This window comes from Strongylocentrotus purpuratus, unplaced genomic scaffold (genome assembly GCF_000002235.5).
Source record: "Strongylocentrotus purpuratus isolate Spur 01 unplaced genomic scaffold, Spur_5.0 spur5_scaffold_7, whole genome shotgun sequence".
Lineage (NCBI taxonomy): Eukaryota > Metazoa > Echinodermata > Echinoidea > Camarodonta > Strongylocentrotidae > Strongylocentrotus > Strongylocentrotus purpuratus.
The window spans coordinates 24,284,191-24,306,652 of NW_022145613.1; the positions used below are offsets into that span (position 1 = coordinate 24,284,191).

The window sequence follows — 22,462 nt, forward strand, 5'->3', positions numbered from 1 at the left end:
TCATTAGATCATAAGATGCATTCCCACACTGCTAAGTTCAGTGATGGAAGAAAGTCATCCGCTCCCTGTCTGTTACCCTGTAAGTTACCCTGTAAGTTTCTCTCCCTCTCTCTAGATTCATTACATCATAGGATGCATTCCCACACTGCTAAGTTCTGTGATGGAAGAAAGTCATCCACTCCCTGTCTGTTACCCTGTAAGTTTCTCTCTCTCTCTCTCTCTCTAGATTCATAAGATCATAGGATGCATTCCCACACTGCTAAGTTCAGTGATGGAAGAAAGTCATCTGCTCCCCGTCTGTTGCCCTGTAAGTTTCTCTCGCTCTCTCCAGATTCATAAGATCATAGGATTCATTCCCACACTGCTAAGTTCAGTGATGGAAGAAATTCATCCGCTCCCTGTCTGTTACCCTGTAAGTTTCTCTCTCTCTCTCTAGATTCATTACATCATAGGATGCATTCCCACACTGCTAAGTTCAGTGATGGAAGAAAGTCATCCGCTCCCTGTCCGTTACCCTGTAAGTTTCTCTCTCTCTAGGTCCATAAGATCATAGGATGCATTCCCACACAGCTATGTTCAGTGATGGAAGAAAGTCATCTGCTCCCCGTCTGTTACCCTGTAAGTTTCTCTCTCTCTCTCTAGATTCATAAGATCATAGGATACATTTCCACACTGCTAAGTTCAGTGATGGAAGAGAGTCATCCGCTCCCTGTCTGTTACCCTGTAAGTTTCTCTCTCTCTCTCTAGATTCATTACATCATAGGATGCATTCCCACACTGCTAAGTTCAGTGATGGAAGAAAGTCATCCACTCCCTGTCTGTTACCCTAGAAGTTTCTCTCTCTCTAGATTCATAAGATCATAGGATACATTCCCACACTGCTAAGTTCAGTGATGGAAGAAAGTCATCCGCTCCCTGTCTGTTACCCTATAAGTTTCTCTCTCTCTAGATTCATAAGATCATAGGATACATTCCCACACTGCTAAGTTCAGTGATGGAAGAAAGTCATCTGCTCCCTGTTTGTTACCCTGTAAGTTTCTCTCTCTCTCTCTAGATTCATAAGATCATACACTCTTAAAAAAAAACGACCAAAATGTGGTCATTTTTAACCACGTCACCGGGGCCAACTATGCACCTACTACAACCATGGTCATTTTGACTACGTTTGCCGTGGTCATTTGAAATGACACCGTATCGTGGTTAAAAAATGACCCAAACGTGGTCAATTTATGACCCCGTTTCCGTGGTCAAAACAACACGTGGACGTGGTCATTACGTGGTTATTTCATGACGTGGTTAAATTAATGATATTATCTGAACATCACCATTCTTCTATTCTCTTTCACGCATCAGGTCACTTTTGACAACCAACCAAACGACAAGTTATGGAGTGCAATGAATTTTCGGCTCAAATAAGTTGAATTTTATTCATATTTCAGAAAACAGTCAATTCGAAAATGAGGAAATGTAACATTTATACAATAATTTACATTAAATGTTTCATGTAGTTTGACCATATTGGTATATAGAATGTGCGATACTCTTATTTTCATATTTTGACCTAAATGAGACCAATAAATATAATTCCCTATTTTCTATATTTTTATTATTATTTTTTTTTCTAACAGACTGGATGATTCTCGGCTGAAGATAATGAAGATATCACTATTAATTGATCATAATTTAAAACTTGAAATAAAAAAGGTTCTATGACTGTGCCGAGTGTGCTTGTTTTAGCATGTTTGCCACAAAGGCGCGTTCACTGGACCATTTTTGATACATGCGCTATATCAAGCGCTCGTATGCTCAAATTTAATCCAACAATTGATTTTGCACCATGGACTAAAATAAACCACCTTTTTGTGAATCACCCACATAGTTTGTATTTAGTGCAGAGGTTAAATGGACAATACAATTTAACAGATCATACATGTAGTTTAGGTTTCACAGTTCAAATCTATACTTCTTAATTTCTTATGGTGAAAATGCAACTTGTTTTTTTTTTTTTGGGGGGGGGGGTGTTTTTTTGTTTGCGGATAGTATATATTATTCCAAATTCCTACTCTCAATATAAGGTTTGTAGCCTTCAAATGAAGGAATTGTTTCTCGAAATAAAAAAAGTAACTACAATATTTAAGAGTGAGCAATAAAAGTGTAAATAATTCATCATTCTCATAACCAAACACATTCGTAAACATTGCAGGATTATAAATCAACTCGCATCCTTGCTTCCCATATATGCACACATGAGCCAAGTATGAAGTTGAGCTGTTCAATGTTTCAGAACAATGAACAGGGGATGGATGGGCAGACAACCTGAAAGTTACATGCCTCTAGCTGGCACCCTCCATCTGTAATTGGCACATTTATAAACAATTATAATATTATTCAAGACATATCACAGTATTTCCAGAAACAACAGCTGCTTATACAGTCAAAATGAACCTTTTCACATAGACCTGCTATGTCAAACATATATACAGCAAGAGAAGCATTAGAATACATGAAAATTGTCTCATGCACAAACTTTGAAATTCTTTAGAATTTATATTTTCCTATGATAAAGAACAATGGCAGTTTAACCCCTCTACAACATAACTCGAATTATTTTTTGACGGGGGTGTGCCTCACGGAACTCTGAAATGGGGGTCTGAAGAGCAGACTACAAGCACAAAATATAGGGTCTTTGGAGCTACAAAAACCCTGAAACGGGAGTTAAGGGGACTAAGGAGCTGACTAAAACTACAAAATACATAGACTTGGAGTTACCAAATACTTACTGAAACCCGTCCAAAAGACTAAACAAAGTCAAAAGTTGCTAAAAACGGCTCAATTGGTGATCTAAGGAGCTGAACTAGAAGAGAATAATGGACTTGGCGATAGTCAAATTCATAGCCAAGTCATTTCGGGGGTCTTTGGAGCGGCAATTTGTGAAAATTGGGTATCTTTAGAGCTGTGATCAGGTGTGAAAAAGGGGTTCTTTTAAGCGGCACATACCCGTCTGACTTTTTACATGAGTGCCCCCCCCCCCCCCCCCCCCCCCCGGGGATGCTACTGGACACTGCCCCAACTTCATGAAATTACGCAATAGGCGGAGGGCCAAAGTCGAAAAAGTGGCTTCCTTAATGGCTTAGGTTGCCAGATCTCTACAAGTTTAGACTGATTTTAATTGCAAGTATTTTTAATAAAACAAATTAATTCAGAGGTCTACCTCAAAAAATTTGTTGCGAAACCTCCAAATCCAAGATGGCGTCCCAAAAAGCAGTTGTTTTGTCTTGCGATATCTAATTGGCGAGATTTCCCAAACGACACCTGGAATCAGCATTATTTGGCAAGCATAGTAAAGACAACATAATTTCCTTTAATCTGATATCAAACACCACGGGGTTTACGATATCTAACACAATCATTTTTAGCCCCAAACTCAAATTTTAGGCATTTTTTCCACAAAATATGAAATTATTGATTTACATAATTACGCATAAATCCATAACTGTATCAGCAGGTGAGACAATACTTTTCAAAAAACTGTCCCATGATATCAAACAAATTACCGTGTTAGATATCGTGAACCCCATGGTGTTTGGTATCAGATTAAAGGAAATTATGTTGTCTTTAACATGGTCACATAAATGGTCACAAATATAGCAAGACAAAAACGACTGCTTTTTGGGACGCCATCTTGGATTTGGAGGTGTTCGCAACAAATGTTTTGAGGTAGACCTCTGAATTATGTTGTCTCATTAAAAATACTTGCAATTAAATTCGGTTTAAACTTGTTGTAGATATGTGGCAACCTAAATCACTTTTTTCTACTTTGGCCCCCCGCCTACAAATACAATTATCTACTGGGGCAAGTTGGAGTTGGTCAGATGAGCCCTCAGGCTACGGACAGATGGGGAGGTACCCATCTTTCCTTTTACATTGTCACTGATCTCAAAGACATATTTCTGCACAAACTCCCATGTCGTATAACATTGAGGCGCATACTCTACATCAAATACATATATCATCTTAAAGCAAAGATCAATGGCCTTCAAAAGGGAAGGGGCTGCCATGGCCCTTCCCTCAAAGATGACGAAAGCTTGGGCGGGACGAGAGCGCTCTCCTAGAAGAAGAACAAACGGTTGCCTTCTCTCATCTTCAAGGATTTCATCGAGGTACCTCGGTAGATTTGTTCCAACCTATGAAAAAAAAGAAAGATTATTCACATTTTATTTCCACTTACAATAGCATAGTTGCCACTGAATTATTTAAGAGTTGCCAACCTTTCTTTAAAAAGAAGAAAATTTGTATTGACTGTGTACAAAAATCAAGCTTTTGCACAATTTTAGGAATGGTTGCAAAAAAAAACTAAAAAAAAAAAAAAAAGGGCCCCAAGGAAATCCAGTGTTCTGCTGATAGAGCTACTCTTTTTAAATATATGAATTAAATAAATAAATAAATGTATTTTTTAGAAATGGGCATAAGAAACTGTAAGAACGGGTGTGGCAAATTTGTTCTGTAAAGCTGCACGATACTGGGAAGTTAAAATGTCATCAATTGTCATGACGAGAGCACGTCACATGTAAATATCGCACAGAACGTCAAGGGGTGGATTCCATATTTTGGTAATATAAATTAATACCAAAGTAACATATATCCATATAAATAAGCCCAAGGTAATTTTATACGACTATGCTTTCATTTAAAACTGATTACCTCTCCTTTTACAAAATTATTCGCGCCGATTCTGAGCTTAGTCACATGTGATTCTAAAAGGTTACACCAAATTGAACACATGGGACTGGACTAGAAATCGCCGTGATTTATTTTGTAAGTGAAGAGTTAATCAGTTGGAAATGAAAGTATACCCATGCAAGATCACCTTGGGCCTATTAATATGGATATATGTTGCTTTGGTATTAATTTTTATTCCCGAAATATGTTTTTTGGGGAGTTTTTTTCAAATAAAAAAATACGATTTTTTTTTTTTTTTTTTTTGCCGATCATCTCCGATCCGATTTTGAAGATCAACATTTTTTTGCCCATCCGATCATACGATCCGATCATCAAGGTTCACTACACCACTACTGAGCGCCCACCCGCCCGCCCGACTGGCCAACATCACGCTGATTCCTATAAACCCCCTTCCAACTATAATTGGCGGGGGTATAATTACAGTGTATTATCCACCAGAATACAGCTTTCCGACCTGTTAGACAGTATCGGAATCAGGAAAGCATTCTTGGTATATAAACTTAGCCCTAAAGAAATACCTGTAGTGTCCTACTTACTGGTTGCTGATCAATGAAGGCATTCAACGCCTCGGAGTGTGTGGCATTCCTAAACCGCCCTGGTGTGTTCCTCATCCTCCCTGGTGCCAGGAACAGGGGGAGGCACTGGAGGGCAACCTGGGGATCCTCTGCTGTATTTCGAAAACAAGGAAATGGAAACACATGTAGGAGAGGAAGCCTTTACATGCCTACAAAGTTTAAAAACGCCATCCTAAATTAAACAAAAGTATTTGAAAGTATCATACAAGAAGTACATTATGCTAAAACATGTCAATTGTGAGACTGCAAATGCATAATTGAAAATTACCTTTTCAAAAAATCTAAAGGTTATGGGTACAGTGGTTTTCAAATATTTTCGGTTTCCTTCACACTTTCTAAAACAATCTCACAACTTTGCAAACATTCACTGGACGTCTTTGTGACAGTGCATGTATTTCTCCGTATTGTCAATATTTGGTAAAATCAGCAAAGGTTCTATTTACATGAATTTCAACCACCCCAAAAATTTAGCATTCAGATAAAACCATTTATATAGGCCTAAAGACTGAAATATCTGCAGAATTGTCTTTTGTTTGTGGGCAGGTGATCTGTAGTAACTCCTGATAGACAGACATACATGCACTGAACCATGGGGATAAGTGAAAACAATGCTTATAGACCATATGTTATAAAACCAAGCTGCCAAAACACCGGCAGTTCCAAGAATCGGAAGCAGGAGGGTCTGTCACATTACCAATATAGTTGGGCGGGAGGGGAGAAATAATTAAACTCTACAAACAGTTCCATTTCCAAAGTGTTTGTCTGATTTTGAATAAAAACTAATATAAGTAACACAAACTGAAAGATAAGGTCATCTGAAACTTATAGCAGGCCTGGCTAAGCTTTAAAAATTTACCAGTTTTTAGGCTTTGGAAAACGTCCCCAAGGGCAACACCGCTTCTTTGAAGCTCACAGTACTGCAAGATCTGGGCAGCCAATTCTTTAGTCCATTTCTTTGATAGTTTATCCGACTTGTTCTGACCTATTAGTGCACTGAAGTCTTCTTCAATCTAGGGAAAAGATAGAAAAGATATGTTTGACCCCCTTACAATAGAGAAAAAGGAGTAAATCATATAGAGGGACTGAGATTAAAGAAACCTGGTCAAACACCTATGTCACAAAGAAAGGCTAAGTACTGTTTCTATGATTTTAAATATGGGTGAATCATACTAAAGCCTAAAAGGGCTTGGGGAGCATTTCTCCTTATACAATTTTCACCCCAAAATCACCCTATGCAATTTACTTTTTCTTTTTACCATCAAGTCATTTGTGTCTTTCAACACAAATATCACAAGACTGAATCTTCTAATATCTTTGAAGCCTTTAGAAGGCTTTATTTTGCCTCCACTTTTCATGAAATTCTTCTTTACTCATCATCATAAGCACAATAAAACCTGTGGCCTCTTGTATTTGACTTTGGATCATAGAAAAAATAACAAAAATATATATATATCAGGGCTCGAATTTAGCGGTGGCCCGGTGCCAATGGCCACCTAAAACGCTGTCGGGCCACCTGAAATCACCGACTAGATGGCCCGGCTGGCCACCCAAATATTTGGACAGTAATATATAAATTATTTATCAACAACTTGTTTAACCTTTCTACCCGAAACCGAGGCGACATTAATTGGTAATAGCGATGTAGCTCAGAACGCCTGATGGTCTTCAGACTGTCGGGCTGAGCATTCCGAGCGGACTATGGCACAAATGGGTCATCCTGATAAACAGAGACCAGTAATAAACAACATAAAAAATGTCTTATTATTCCTCATCTGAATCTGATATCATGATTAACCTTGCAAGGTTAGGCTGTGAAGATAGCTTGATCTGTGACGTGTTTATATATGCCTTTGCAATGCAATGTTTGCACGTGGTCAGGGAGAGAGCTCCCTTCATGCAGGGACATGTCTAGCATGTACCTGCTGCATGTATCATTGCCATATGAAATTATGTGGAAGTGTGTAACACTCACACCCAAGACACACCCTGCAATGAGCTGATCCAAGTTAGTGACCAATCAGGAAGGTTCTCTAGCTATGTGGGTGGAGTTTGATACCAGCATAAATTACAGGTTGGTGACCGCACGTACTTTCACACAGTTCAGTGGGAGTCAAGAAGCCATGTGCTCTCCATCTGTGTGTATGCACATGTACAGTGTGTGGGGCGCCGATGTTTGAGGTTTGTGTGTACGTGTGTGTGTGTGTGTGTTGTGTGTGTGAAAGAGATCTGCATGGACCAGGCAGGGACATGAGAGAGTGAAGGTAAATTACTCACAACATCCAAGACTTTGTTGATTGATATTTCTAAAACTTCAATTATTATTTTTATCATTATTTTTGTATTTTATTTATATAGAATAGAATAGAATAGAATTTATTGACTCATTCGACCCCCTTCTGGGGTATGAGAGTACAACACATGCACATGTCATGATAATGATACATAATAAAGAATACAAACATAGCTTAATAATACAAAGAATACAGAATACAACAAAACAACAATATAAAAGTATAACGATAAATAGGAATGATCTAAACCTATAGCCTATGCTAAACATAAATACAATATTATACAATATGGCAAGCATACATGAAAAGTGGAAAATACCACATGAACAATCTAAATACAAACACAAAGAAAAAGAAAGATAAAAACAAAAAATAATTTTACAAATTTTTTTTGTTTAAATACATTATTGTCTTAACTAAAAAAGAAATTATAAGTTTCATTTTTGTACATGTAAGTGAGTTGTGATTGGATTGTTAAGATATATGCAGACTAACAAAATACGCCATAATCGTCCATTGGACAAACAAAAACATAATGGAATATAATGTAATAAGACAAACAAAACAAAAAGTATACTAACAAAAAAAAACCAAAAAAAATGAACAAAAGAACAAACAAACCATCAAAACTATACTTGACCTAAAGAAAGACTGTACTACAGATCAAGAATTGTTGGTTGCTTAATTAACCTTCCACTTCGGGTTGTAACATTTCTTTTATATATGAACATTATTTTAGGGGGGCGAGTCGGCAAGGGATTGATATTAATATTGAGAGAGAGAGAGAGAGAGAGAGACTCGAGGAGAAGGGATGTGAGAGGAACTGACCATAGAATGTGTAAACATTAAGAACTTTGCTTGTCTGAGAGTGCAGTAATAAGAAAAGGTACATGAACACATTGCAGAGAGAAGGGAATAGAGAGGGTGAGAAAATAGGGAAGAGGGCATGGTTGTTTTATTGTTTACAAATTCATTCATGGAGATTACTGCTGCCAGAAAGCTGGCGCGCAGCGGACAGGGTGTAACATTACATTGCGGTTTCTTTGATTATCTTTATCATCGGCTATTAGTTGAGTTTAAATGTTTAGTCACTCAGCATCTAATTTATTTTTGGCAATCAAAACGATCATCTGCAAGTTAACCTGCCTTTCATGCTATTGTACAAAAAAAAAATGTGTTGTTAATATATTTACATACATGTATTTATATTTATTTAGCTTTTTGCCAAAACTTATTCTTCCACAGGACTGGTGCTACTTGGCATGTGTTTGTGTTTGTTTCTTGGTGTACAGAGAAGCATTTAATCACTTGATTTACAGGGTAACACCTTGAAAGTACCTTGCCAAAACCGAAAAGGCAATTTGCAGCCATCCTAATTTATTTAGTTGTTTCAATTTGTTCTTATAGGTAACTGACTCAAGGGCGGGTAGCCCATATATAATTACATGCATGTTCTTCACTGTCCATGCTAAGAAAACATGCAGTGCAATAAAATGTTGTCTTGAAGAAAAAAAGAACAAAAGAAGAAATTCCGACTTAAATTATTTTGAATGACTTGGTGCTAATCTTTCCGTGTGTGGTCCTCTTTAACTGCATGTATTTTTGCATGATTATTGACTGATTATCCAATCCAGAATAACCAGAAAATATCAAAATAATAAATTACAAAAATACCATTTATTCAGTTCAGAATAGAAGTACAACGTCAAGTAAATATACAATCAATTTTATATCTTCCAACAGAACTTGGAGCTCAAAGAAAAGCAGAAGTTTGGCGCCTTGTGTGCCCTGTACAATCCTAACTTAAGGGGGAGGGGGTCCTTGTGATGCATGATAGTCAAGGAGAAAGGGAGAAAAACATTGAAGTGAAATTGAGACAGAAGTATAGAAACAAAGAGAGAGGATTTGGAATGAGAGTCTTAAGTCAAGAGTCACTCACCTTTCATTATTAAATGCAGCTCATGCTGCTTTTAACACGTATAATTTATGCATTTTTTTATTAAACATTTGCATTATTTAATAACGCATAAAAGTGGGGCCACCTGAAAATCCATTTGGCCACCCAGATCTCCTACCCAAGTGGCCCTGCTGGCCACCTCAAAAAAAAGTTAAGGGCAAGCCCTGTATATACATGGGGACCCAGCCGCAGGTAGCCTCGACTGTCGCCGCTCCAGCAGCTGTTCCTGCACCCCACATGGTGCGCATGCCTGTCATGCCTGGTGGTGTCTTCCCACCGTTTGTTGGATTCGGTCAATTGGCCACTCAAGGTTACAGGTTCCCTCCAGGTTTTGTTCCAGGACAGCCACCACCAATGGGTGTGCCTCCTCCTGCAAGAATGATGCATCCATCTGGAATACCACCAGCCATGCAGCCTTCGATTCCGAATGTCAGTCAAGCAACGGCGGTTGGAGCAGTGCCTCAAGAAGCACAGAAACCACCACCAGGCATATCTCCTGGAGTTGCAGAGCCCAAGATGGAACCAAGAGAAGATGCTACACCTGCAAATATTAGCATGGCAGGATTAACAGGCTCGATGGTTACATCGCAACCTTCGTTCGTCATGACGGGTGGTATGAGACCTCGTTTCAACCTACCAGGTTTAGTGCAACAGGGTTTGATTATGAACCCAGGGATGATGCCAGGACAAAGGATGCCTCCACCCAGAACAACCATGTTCCAACCTATGCCTTCGGCGGCGTCTATCACAGCAGCTTCAGTAGCAAATTCAATTCGTCCTATCCAGTCCTTGCTGAATAATGCAAATCTACTTGGTCTCACCCCACAGGCATTGGAAGCAATTCAGAAGACAGTTTCAGAGGCTACTGCTGTGAAGTCTGAACCTCCAAAGTTGCATGGCATCTTGAAGAATGCAAGACCGCAACCTGTCCAGATGCGACCAGGATTAGGGGCACCTCCTAGGCCTTTTCTTGTACCTGGTATTAGAGAAATGAGACCGGTTGGTCTTGCGGCACTACCAAACTCTGGCCAGGGAGATAACCAACAATTAGGAGCTGAACCTAAAGATGCCTCAGCAGTTGGACAACCAGATAGGCAAGACAAACCCAATTTGCCGGAAATGGGAGGGAGTATGGGTCCTCGACCTGGAATGCCAGATAGGCAAGGGCTTGGAAATCGTGGAGCAGTTCGAGGAAACTCTGATAGAGGAACTGGTGAGAAGTCTGATGATCAGGAAGTTGGCCTTGACAAGCTGCAGATGATGTTTGGGGATCGACCTGGTTTGAGACCAGATATGGCAGGTATGCAAAGATTCCGACTTCCCGGACCTGGAATGCAAGCAAGACCAATGAGGCCAGAGTTTGGAGATGTCAATAGATTTGCTGGTCCTGCACTACGTATGTTGCGTCCGATCCTTGGGCAGCAAATGATGCACCGAGGAATCCCCCCGGGTATGCAGATCCGTGTAGGTCCACCTATGCAGAATGTAAGAATGGCTGGTCCATCTGGAGGAGTCCAGTACCCTCCAAACAGTGGAATGCGTATGCCACCTCCGGGGATGGGGAATCCCCGAGGACCCCTTCCAGGTGTGATGCGCCCACAAGGTATGCCTCCCCCAAATCAAGGTTTGCCTCCTACCAATCAAGGAATGCCACAACCAAATCAAGGAATGCCACCATCAAACAAAGGAATGCCACCATCGAATCAAGGAATGCCTCCTGACATGAATGACCCACCCAAGAGGCCAGGACAAAATGTACCACCTCTATTACCTGACAAGCCTGAAGGACAAAATAGAAGAGAAGAAGATCTAAGAAGACAGAGTGGGGCACCTAGTAGATGGAGTAATGCTGCACCAGATGAAGGCAATAAATTCCCAAGCCGCTGGCAAGACGGGAACCAACCAGAATGGAGAAACAGGAACAGAGGCAATAATGACCAAGGTGGAAGAGAAGGCTCGTCTGGTGCAGGGTTTGGCAGAGATGTTGACATGAGGATGAATGAGGGACCACGAGATAGGGAATTCCGTCGCCCCGATGAAGGGGATCACCAAGGAAGGGACTGGAGAAGAGATCGTGGGGATCGGGATGATAGATTTACCCGCGATAGAGATGATCGTTATTCACGGCATGATCGTGATTCTGACAAAGAAAAAGAGAGGGACCGTGGTTGGCAAGATCGTGAGAGAGACCGCAATCGTGATCGCGACAGAGGGCGGGATAGAGATAGAGACCGGGAAAGCAATAGGGATTGGCGTGACCGTGGCGATAGAGAAAGAGATTATCGCAGAGACAGGAACAGGGAGAGGGATAGTGGACGAGAAGCCCCTCCTGGAGACTCGGCAGAATGGAAACCCCCTGGTAAGGAGCCACCTCCTCAAAGCACTGAAGCAGATCAAAGCACCAGCGCTGAAGGAGCAGTCCCAGATGCCTCTGCCTCTGCTCCTGGACTTCCTCAGGAGGCTATCATGAAACCATCTGATACTCCTCAGGCTATGCTTCCCGCCCAGCCATTTGAGGCTGCAGAGCCGAGACAACCATCCTTCGAAGAAGAAGACAGCTACGAACCTGACAAACCAACCGAAGATACCGAGCCAGCTTATCCGGAAATGTCCTCTGCAGCCATTCCTCCATCGGTTCCATCACCAGAAGAACCAATGGAAGACTTAGGAGGAGCTCCTGGTGATGTTCCTGGTGTTGCTGACATGCCTCAGGAGCCTGTTGATGACAGTACTAAGCCTGAACCAGCTAGACCATACCCAGAATCTCCAGTTCATGAACAAGCCCCTCCACCAGACCTTGGCATGCCAGCTTCACCAGACATGCCAGCATCACCAGACATGCCCCAGGCTGCGGCCGAACCTGCCCCTACTGAAACTGCCCAAGTGGAAAGCGAGCAAAGCAAACCTGAAGCTGGACAATCGGAAGCGGAAGAGAACCCAGAAGAATCTTGAACTTTTCTTGTCCGTGCAAAAAGTGCCAATGATTCAACTATTTCATAGTTCACCTATATGCACTGTTCATCTGTGTTATTGCCAAGTGACTGACTTACCTCTTCATTGTAGACACTGAAATAGTGTGAGGTGGTTTTCATAAAAACACAAGGTGTTTTTGTTTGCATCTCGTCAGGTTTTCTCAAAGAATATTAAGATCTCTCGAGGGATTAAAGACATCATATTTCCATCGATGTGTTTTTGTGATATGTCAGTAATTTGTAATCTACATGGGCAATTCCGGAAAAAGTGCAGATTAACTTACACTAATAGTAGTGCACATCTCAACATCCTCTAATGAAATTCCTTGAAATTGACATATAAAATTTTTAAGAATTTCATTGAACAGTTGTCAAGATATGCACTGCTGTTATCATAATGGACCCGACACTTTTTCATGGAAAAAGTAACCACCTATGGTGAATTACCTTACAAATTAGGAAAGTGGAGGAAAAAAAAACTTACGTAGCCTTCTCCCTCAGAATCACGCAGAAATGGGAATGTTTCCACTATTGCCTTCGCCAAGCCGGTCTTGATCTCAGTTGGGGGCCTGAAAAACCACAGGGAGACCCGACATTAAATCTCAAAATAATCATATTCCTGTCATAGGCCTATCAAATGAAAATTCTGTTCAATAATGAAAATGTCATATTGCAGAGTCAAAAGCAATTCACCCTTAATTATAAATATTCACACAATCATGTAAATTTCTGAAACATATTAAAATCATGGTTACTCCTAAACAGAAACATTGGACAATACGTGTTTGAATTGGATCTGTCAAATGATTCTGTAGATCAATGTGAGAACAGATAAGGGCAGACAAGCAGAAATAAGTACCTCACCTTGATCCATGAAGTTTGATCAATCCTGATACAAGAATCCTGACCATTTTGCACCTCGTCTTGGCCGTGCAGCCATCTCTTCGCCTTAGGGCTTGGACTATTTCATGACCATCTGACTCTTCAAGCATCTCAATCACATTCTGCAAATGTGGTTTCAACAAAACAAATAATAGAACACAAAAGAACACTATATCAGTCGGCATTAAAGAGAGAGGGAGAATCATGGCAGAATTTGGTGCATGATGAACATCCTATTTTAGTTATCCCCTAAAAATGTAGTAGCACATTAAATACACCATTTAAAAATGGTAATTTAAAATATCTGTTAAGATATCTAAAAAAATTCAAAAATAATCACCCAGTGCATGTGTAAATGACTGTGTAAAACAAACTTAGCTACATGTATCCTGACAATGAATATTTACCGCATTTTTCTTTCTTTTGGCTGGTAAAGGAAATGGGCATCCTTCTTGGCCTCCTGCTTGCACACGTACTTCAGGAACATCAAACATTTCTTCCTGTGAGAGAGATCAATTATAAAATAATGGTACTTATGAAATGTTAATTACATGTAAAACAAAATGTAAGGCAGTACTCTTTCAACAAATAATACCAATACAAATTAATATTCCTCGCCTATTACACTTGATAAGTGATCTCAAAATCTTTGGATGTCAGTTTCTATTCAGGGTACAAAGATACCCCACATGTCTACCTGGACAAAAAAAAAAAAAAAATTCATTCAATTTGGCAAGAGTTTCTTTGTGTACCAGAGGTAATTTTTCTTGTTGATCAATACCATAAATAATCAATGTCTGTAGATAAAGAAATGTTTGAGGCCGGGCGTCATTTATGTACTAATCTACCATCGTTAACAATCCATGATTGCTTTGCTAATCATGACATAAATGTTCCCTAGAAATCAAGTGCTTTCCATGATGATGAGTAGTTTCAGCACCGATATCTTTTGTAAGAATTTCACTGTATGTAAATTACATAAGCAGCAATTTTGTAAGATTTTATGACACACTTGCGGGACAAAATTTCAAAGAAAGGAGCAGGAGGAAATAACCAAGTTTGAGAAATCCTGCTACCAGGGTCACATTTAATGGCCTATTGATATATTGGCAGGGAAATGTGTGACACAATGAGAATGATTAATGTACCTCAGGGCTCAGGCAACCTTGGATCTAGGGCTGATGTACCACATCTGGTCATTTAGGTAAGCCTTGGTTGCATGAAGAGGCACAAAATCAAGTAGATCATCTATGCCATACGCCTTGAGTTCCTTTGGGTCACTTGGTGTCACTGCATATGCATGCAAATGTCTTGAGAAATACTCAGTACACCATTGGTGAACAACTAGCTGTACATTTGAAGGATCATTGTCAATCAGGAGCACATATATGATCTTGCCAAAGGTAGATTCCAATTCTTCCGTTTTTCCAATCGTCACCATCATACCTGGCCTGTAGAGAGTACCATACTTCTTTGCCCACTTGGCAATGAAAACATCATCATAAACAGGGTAGCCACCTAATGATTGCGCAATATCTTCAGAGTCTTCAAGAGATGAGAGCAGAACTGATGTTCCAGGGCCTACTTCACATCTGTCATTACACAGACTTGCAGTGGCCAGAAATCGGTGACACAATTGAATCTGATGTTTGAAAGCTAGTGATTTTTGTATGTTCTTGAAGTTACATATAACATGTGATATGCGCTTAAAGAAGTTATGCTTCGCTTCAAACCTAATTGTCCAATATTGGCGAAGAGGTCCCAACTTGCGGCATGCCTCTGGATAATGGATCATGTGGTGGTGTTTAGGACGCAGGTGTTCATCAAACACATTACGATACAGCTCATGATGATCTTCAATCAAACGCTTAAGAAAGTATGTATCCTCATTTGTAATCCCTTGTGAGAAAATAAAATCCATACACTCCAGCAAAAGGATATATACCTCCCAAAATGGATTATCCTCCTCAACAAGGTCCCCAAAGATCAAACAAAAATGCCTTGCAAGACACCACATTTGTGATGCATTTTGTCCTGATGCTCCAAAAGGATTTCTCAAGTCATTCTCTGTTATGCATGATGGCTTATTGGGAGCATCTACAAAGCCATAGTCGTAACTTGTAATCCTGTCATTAACCTGTTGTAACGTAAGTTCACTTGATGCTATCAACTCTCTTATGACTAATTTTATTTCCCATGCACAAACCCCTTCCAAAAGGTCGTGCATAACATCTGGAGAGAAATTGTTAGTCACATGAAATGCTTGAAGCTCATTAAGAGAGCATGCTCTCTTTATCCCAGTTGCAGCAAGATTGTTCAATTGCAAATCCTCTTCATAGTTCTGTTTATTTCTTTGTAGATCTGCATTAGCAACACTCTGTATTTTTCTCAATGGTTTGTCTGCTTTACACAGTCTGCATGCATAATTTGCTGAAAAAGATTCTGAAAATCCCAGGAGGCTATGTACTCCTAAATTATCACCAACCACTTGTGCAAGTCCTACTGGAAGATTCCCATTATAAATAGGTGTGACAACATCAATACCATTAACCTCCAAATCCTTCAGGTTATCCACAATAAATCGTACTACGCTTTCAAGTCCATAGTGTTTTGCGTCAGCTGTGTTGTAAAGTGCCACCAAATAACACTGATCCAATGTTGACAAATATTTCAATGGTAAGCTTTTGATGGTCATATACATACATCCAAGTTTATGTGTTCCAGCTTTTCCACTAAGTGGATTGGTTACTTCCACATCATCTATATAGAGTAGAATACGTACTACATAACGGGTGAAGAACTCATGAGCTTTGTAATACTGGCCGTCTTGAAAATCTATTAACAATCCATCATTTCTTTGCTGTTCATGGTGATAGAATATCTGCTCCAGACATCCAGGGGTCTCAAGGATAAGTTTAAGAACTGATCGCAAAGGAATATATTGAAAAGTCTTCTGAATTGGGGTCTGTTCTACAGCACCTGTCACAGGATTAGTTCTCTGCTTGTATTCGACACCGAGGCGTACAGCTACTGGCACCACAAATTTTTCAGATTCTTTTAAGAATTTTTTGAACTTGTGATCAGAATCAACTTCTCTAAAAGGATTTTCTAGTTCATGTAGATCTTGGAAAAGCGACTGAATTTCCACTTCATTCTGAGGATCAAATCCTAGGTTAATAAATGTGTCTTTGGCTTTGGATCTAAAAAAGTTCACAACATCTGCCAATATATCTTTTGTTAGATCTGTTAGGCATGAGATATTTATTATTGCTGTCGTTCCGATGCAGGATCCTGCAATGCGCGCTCCAGAACGATCGGCGCAATGATCAGTGACATGAGTACAAATATTATACAACACTGCGCCAGAACGCGACGGCGTGATAATCGTCCGACTGCAGTTGGATGAATTGATTTAATATTTATACGCGCAGCGCTGGCAAGCGTTTAAGTCGGTACACTGTACATGCGCACGACTCAAAATTATATATCGAGTGTCCCGACATTGACATTTCTATATTATAAACAAGTAGGAGTTAAAATAACTTCTACCACAGCTGTGCGTGTGTTTATAAACATAACATTTACAAATAATTTCTACGTACAATCGTGCGTTTGTTAATAAACATGACGGAGTTAAAATAATTTCTACTACAACTGTTTGGTTGTTTTTAAACATGACGGAGTTTTAAAAAATTTCTTCTAAGACCGTGTGTTTGTTTATATTACATGACGGAGTTTAAATAACTTCTACTACAAATTATGTGCGTTTGTTTATGAGTATCATGGAGTTAATATAATTTCTACCATAATTGCATGTGTGTAATTTGTTTATAAATAAAACATGACATTTACAAATAATTTCTACGTACAATCGTGCGTTAGTTTAAAAACATGACGGAGTTAAAATAATTTCTACTATGTTGTTTGGTTGTTTTTAAACATAACGGAGTTAAAAAAATTATTATTCTAAACGTGTGTTTGTTTATTAACATGACTGAGTTTTAACTTCTACTACAAATTCTGTGAGTTTGTTTATAAGCCTCACGGAGTTAATATAATTTCTACCACAATTGCATGTGTGTAATTTGTTTATAAACATGACATTTAAAAATAATTTCTACTACAAATATGCATTTGTTTATAAACATGACGGAGTTAAAATAATTTCTACTATGTTGTTTGGTTGTTTTTAAACATAACGGAGTTAAAAAAATTATTATTCTAAACGTGTGTTTGTTTATTAACATGACTGAGTTTTAACTTCTACTACAAATTCTGTGAGTTTGTTTATAAGCCTCACGGAGTTAATATAATTTCTACCACAATTGCATGTGTGTAATTTGTTTATAAACATGACATTTAAAAATAATTTCTACTACAAATATGCATTTGTTTATAAACATGATTGATCATGGAGTTAAAATAATTTCTACTACAACTACCGGTATCTGGTTGTTTTTAAACATGACAGAGTTTAAAATTATTTCTTCTAAGACCGTGTGTTTGTTTATAAACATGACGGAGTTTAAATAACTTCTACTTCAAATTCTGCGTTTTTGATATTAAAGCATGACAGAGTTTAAGTAATTTCTACTGCTACAAGTAGGCCTACAACTGTGCGTTTGTTTATAAAAATGACAGCGTGAAATAAATTGTACTACCGTGTACCCCGCGCTTTAGTTAATGACAGAGTTAAAATAATTTCCACTACAACCAAGAAGTTACCTTGCTACAACTGTGCGTTGGTTATAAACGCGACAAAATAATTTCTACTAAATCTACATCCGAACACACATGACGGAGTTATGATAGAATTTCTAGGTCATCACAACTGAACCCAACGCTATATCCACACACACAAAAAACCATGTGCTCAGCTCATGTCCAACACACTGCTTGGGCGTACGTTGGTGGGCGGTGTTAATTGCAAGCCTGTGCCAATCGATAATCAGCTTTGAGACTAATTTCTTGTAAAAGTTTATCGGAGTGCTACTGTATATCCAAATTATAATGAAACTGTCTTCGACTCGAAAAAGGTCTTCTCATTGGCTAAATAATAATTTGCAAGTTTATTTTTTGAAAGCAAATGTTTGTTTGTTTTCAGTTGTCATTTATTCTCCTGAGGTATTCCAAGGGGTATGAAGTCTGAATTGGCAGACTATACAAGCCCTGTAACTTCTTGGTTTCAGCTGGCTGGGGCGTGTCATATATCTTAGATAAGAACTGTCAAAACATGTCTGGGAAATGTAATCACGTACTGTAACCATGGAGATCTCTTCTTATATCTCCATGCTGTAACCCCTCTTACTTTTATGACAATGAGATTGCCTACAAGTATTATTAGGCCACTAGCAGGACCCGTGGAAAATCCACGGGATTCTAGGGGAGGGGGCCGAATAGATAAATAGATAGATAGAGGCCTATGTGCTATCCAAAAAAAATTAGATTATCTTTATATAGAGAATTTTTATAATATATGCTGTTTGACCATAAATGGCGCATCGTAAAACAAACTATGTCAGAGAGGATCTTGATAATTACGATTTATTTGCATTATTATTGTTGTGATTTCAATGTAGTTTCATGAAAATACTACATATGCAGAGGCTTGGATTATGATTATGTTGGCATTGTTCACAGAATGTGTATAATTATTTTCAAAGTAAAGATTTTACGCGAAAAATCGGACGGTTTGTGCACAAATTGACTCGACTATGTGTGGGACTGTGAGCGTAGAATCCAGTGAAAGATTTTTTTTTTTCGGGGACTCGATCTATATCAAATTTTGGGAAATTTTTTGGGGGCTACTCTTTTATTTTTCGGGGGCTCATTATTCTTGGGCTAATTTTTCATTAATTCATTTAAAGATGCAGTTTGTTTAGTTTAGTAGCGTAGTGTTACGTAAAAAAAGGCGTACTTTCTGCGTCAAGTTTCTATGCCGAAAGTGCGCAAATTTTGTTAAACATATTAAATTGTTTGCGTCCACCTTGCGTACTTTTTTGCGTCCCTCATGGTATAGTAACGTAGGCCAGCGTACTCTCAGCTCAGCGTAGTTGGTACGCAACTCTACTATGGACCCCACGCCAATTAGTGATCGACCTGCCAGTGTCACAAATAAGGTATTAAAAATATGCTCATCTGACCGTAATTAAATGCCTAAAACCCCTGAGCTTTCGGGAGTTCAGCCCTTTGTACCCGTGGACACCACGCCTGCACTCAAATCGCTTTGAGTTACCTGACCCCCCCCCCCCCCATACTTTAAAAATTGATTTGATGCAAGAACTGTATCATACTAAAAGTATTATCATGTTTTTAAACGACCATGACGACCGTCTGATTTTCTTGTGAAAACTTGACTTTGCTTGTGAAAACTTTACTTTGAAAAATGATTATCGAAATTCAGTATACAACTATACATGGCCAGAATAATCACAATCTAAGCCCAGGTTTCATATACATCTATTCACGAAACTATATTGAAATCGGGGCAATATTAGCAATTTCAAAGTGTTGTTTAGACTCTCCTCACACCACGGACAGGCCTGGCTACTCCGGTCTCCGCTACTCCATGCTCACACACGTACACTCAGCTCCGACAGCACCGGCGCTCAGCTGCAGTGGCAATACACTGTGTGGACTCGAGGCAGTTTGCAACTGAACTGTCAGTCACGTGAAGGCGTACTATCACAGATCTATTTGCGCTATTATTGTTGTGATTTCGATGTAGTTTTCATGAAAAGACCAATAAAACAGAAGCTTGGACTATGATTATGTTGGCATAGATCACAGAATTTGTATAATTATTTTCAGAGTAAAGATTTTACGCGAAAAATAGGTCCATGGTTTGCGCCAGTTGTAGCAATCGCCTAGACTCGAATGGACTGTACTGTGTGCATGTGTGTGATGAGAGCAGTGATTTGTGATACACGTACGTAACTATATGGGCGCCTGGCCTACAAAGCAGCTCCTATAGCAAGATGTCTAAATTCGGGGTAAGCCACACCCGTTACTACGTGATGTGCTACACCCGTTGACAGAATTGGATTCTCGTCCGCCGTGTGTCTCTTTGTTGATTGCACAGAGGGCGGATGCACGCCTTGCCGACTCGCTCTCGCGGGTTCGTCGCCTCCTCGCAATCCACGACGCCCGCCGTGCTCTCGTCCGCCCGTCCTCCCCGGCACCCCGAAACCGCGTTTAACGGCATGGACGTCGATCGCGGGGTCGACGTGGCACGCGGGTTACGGGAGACAGGCCTCGTGGAATTGTGCCGCCGTCCCCTTGCCACGGCGGAGGCGGGCGCGGTCGGGGAAAGACGTTTTTGAGGAACCGTTTTGTACCCGATTGGACCCCCGCGGCGATTAGTGGTATTAGTAATATAGACTAACTAGCAGGACCCGTGGAAAATCCACGGGATTCTAGGGGAGGGGGCCAAATAGATAGATAGATAGAGGCCTATGTGCTAACCAAAAAAAAATTAAGATTATCTTTATATAGAGAATTTTTATAATATATGCTGTTTGACCATGAATGGCGCATCGTAAAACAAACTATGTCAGATAGGATCTCGATAATTACTATTTATTTGCATTATTATTGTTATGATTTCAATGTAGTTTCATGAAAGGACTACATATGCAGAGGCTTGGATTATGATTATGTTGGCATTGTTCACAAAATGTGTATAATTATTTTCAAAGTAAAGATTTTACGCGAAAAAGTCGGACGGTGTGTGGGACTGTGAGCGTAGAATCCAGTGAAAGATTTTTTTTTCGGGGACTCGATCTATATCAAATTTTGGGAAAATTTTTGGGGGCTACTTTTTTTATCTTTCGGGGGCTAATTTTTCTTGTGCTAATTTTTCATTAATTCATTTAAAGATGCAGTTTGTTTAGTTTAGTAGCGTAGTGTTACGTAAAAAAAGGCGTACTTTCTGCGTCAAGTTTCTACGCCGAAAGTACGTGAATTTTGTTAAACATATTAAATTGTTTGCGTCCATCTTGCGTACTTTTTTGCGTCCCTCAGGGTATAGTAACGTAGGCCAGCGTACTCTCAGCTCAGCGTAGTTGGTACGCAACTCTACTATGGACCCCACGCCAATTAGTGATCGACCTGCCAGTGTCACAAATAAGTCATTAAAAATATGCTCATCTGACCGTAATTAAATGCCTAAAACCCCTGAGCTTTCGGGGGTTCAGCCCTTTGTACCCGTGGACACCACGCCTGCACTCAAATCGCTTTGAGTTACCTGACCCCCCCCCCCCCATACTTTAAAAATTGATTTGATGCAAGAACTGTATCATACTAAAAGTATTATCATGTTTTTAAACGACCATGACGACCGTCTGATTTTCTTGTGAAAAATGATTATCGAAATTCAGTATACAACTATACATGGCCAGAATAATCACAATCCAAGCCCAGGTTTCATACATCTATTCACGAAACTATATTGAAATCGGGGCATTAATAGCAATTTCAAAGTGTTGTTTAGACTCTCCTCACACCCACGGACAGACCTGGCTACTCCGGTCACCGCTACTCCATGCTCACACACTCAGCTCCGACAGCACCGCCGACAGCGGCGCTCAGCTGCCGTGGCAATACACTGTGGACTCAAGGCAGTTTGCAACTGAACTGTCACGTGAAGGCGTATTATCACAGATCTATTTGCGCTATTCTTGTTGTGATTTCGATGTAGTTTTCATGAAAAGACCAATAAAACAGAAGCTTGGACTATGATTATGTTGGCATAGATCACAGAATTTGTATAATTATTTTCAGAGTAAAGATTTTATGTGAAAATAGGTCCATGGTTTGCGCCAGTTGTCGCAATCGCCTCGACTCGAATCGACTGTGGTGTGTGCATGTGTGTGTCCTGAGAGCGTGTAATACACGTACACACATGTCCGCTTGGACTACAAAGCATATCCTATAGAAAGACGCATATCACGGGTCAGCTCGACCCGTTGAGCGTACATATTGGCTACATCCCATCACCCGGGTGAGTCGTCTGTTGATGTGTATTTCTCTTACACGCTACTAAGC

At 39.7% G+C, this 22,462-nt stretch overlaps 1 protein-coding gene across 3 annotated transcripts in view; it reads right to left on the bottom strand.

Annotated features, from left to right (window-relative positions):
- Window positions 1-1,995: 1,995 nt before the first annotated feature.
- LOC105441833 overlaps window positions 1,996-22,462 on the bottom strand; it is a 28,190-nt gene continuing 7,723 nt past the window's right edge. The window contains exons 1-7 of one of the 3 annotated variants that reach the window (XM_030973837.1): window positions 14,566-14,670; window positions 13,825-13,917; window positions 13,400-13,539; window positions 13,020-13,104; window positions 6,172-6,325; window positions 5,277-5,407; window positions 1,996-4,184 (exon numbers count right to left, since the gene is read on the bottom strand). In XM_030973837.1, the coding sequence (XP_030829697.1) occupies window positions 3,846-4,184; window positions 5,277-5,407; window positions 6,172-6,325; window positions 13,020-13,104; window positions 13,400-13,539; window positions 13,825-13,911 (936 nt within the window). In that variant the 5' untranslated portion in view covers window positions 13,912-13,917; window positions 14,566-14,670 and the 3' untranslated portion in view covers window positions 1,996-3,845. Of the gene's footprint in view, window positions 4,185-5,276; window positions 5,408-6,171; window positions 6,326-13,019; window positions 13,105-13,399; window positions 13,540-13,824; window positions 13,959-14,565; window positions 14,671-22,462 lie in introns of those variants that run through there. The other 2 variants (XM_030973838.1, XM_030973836.1) reach the window with 2 other exon arrangements.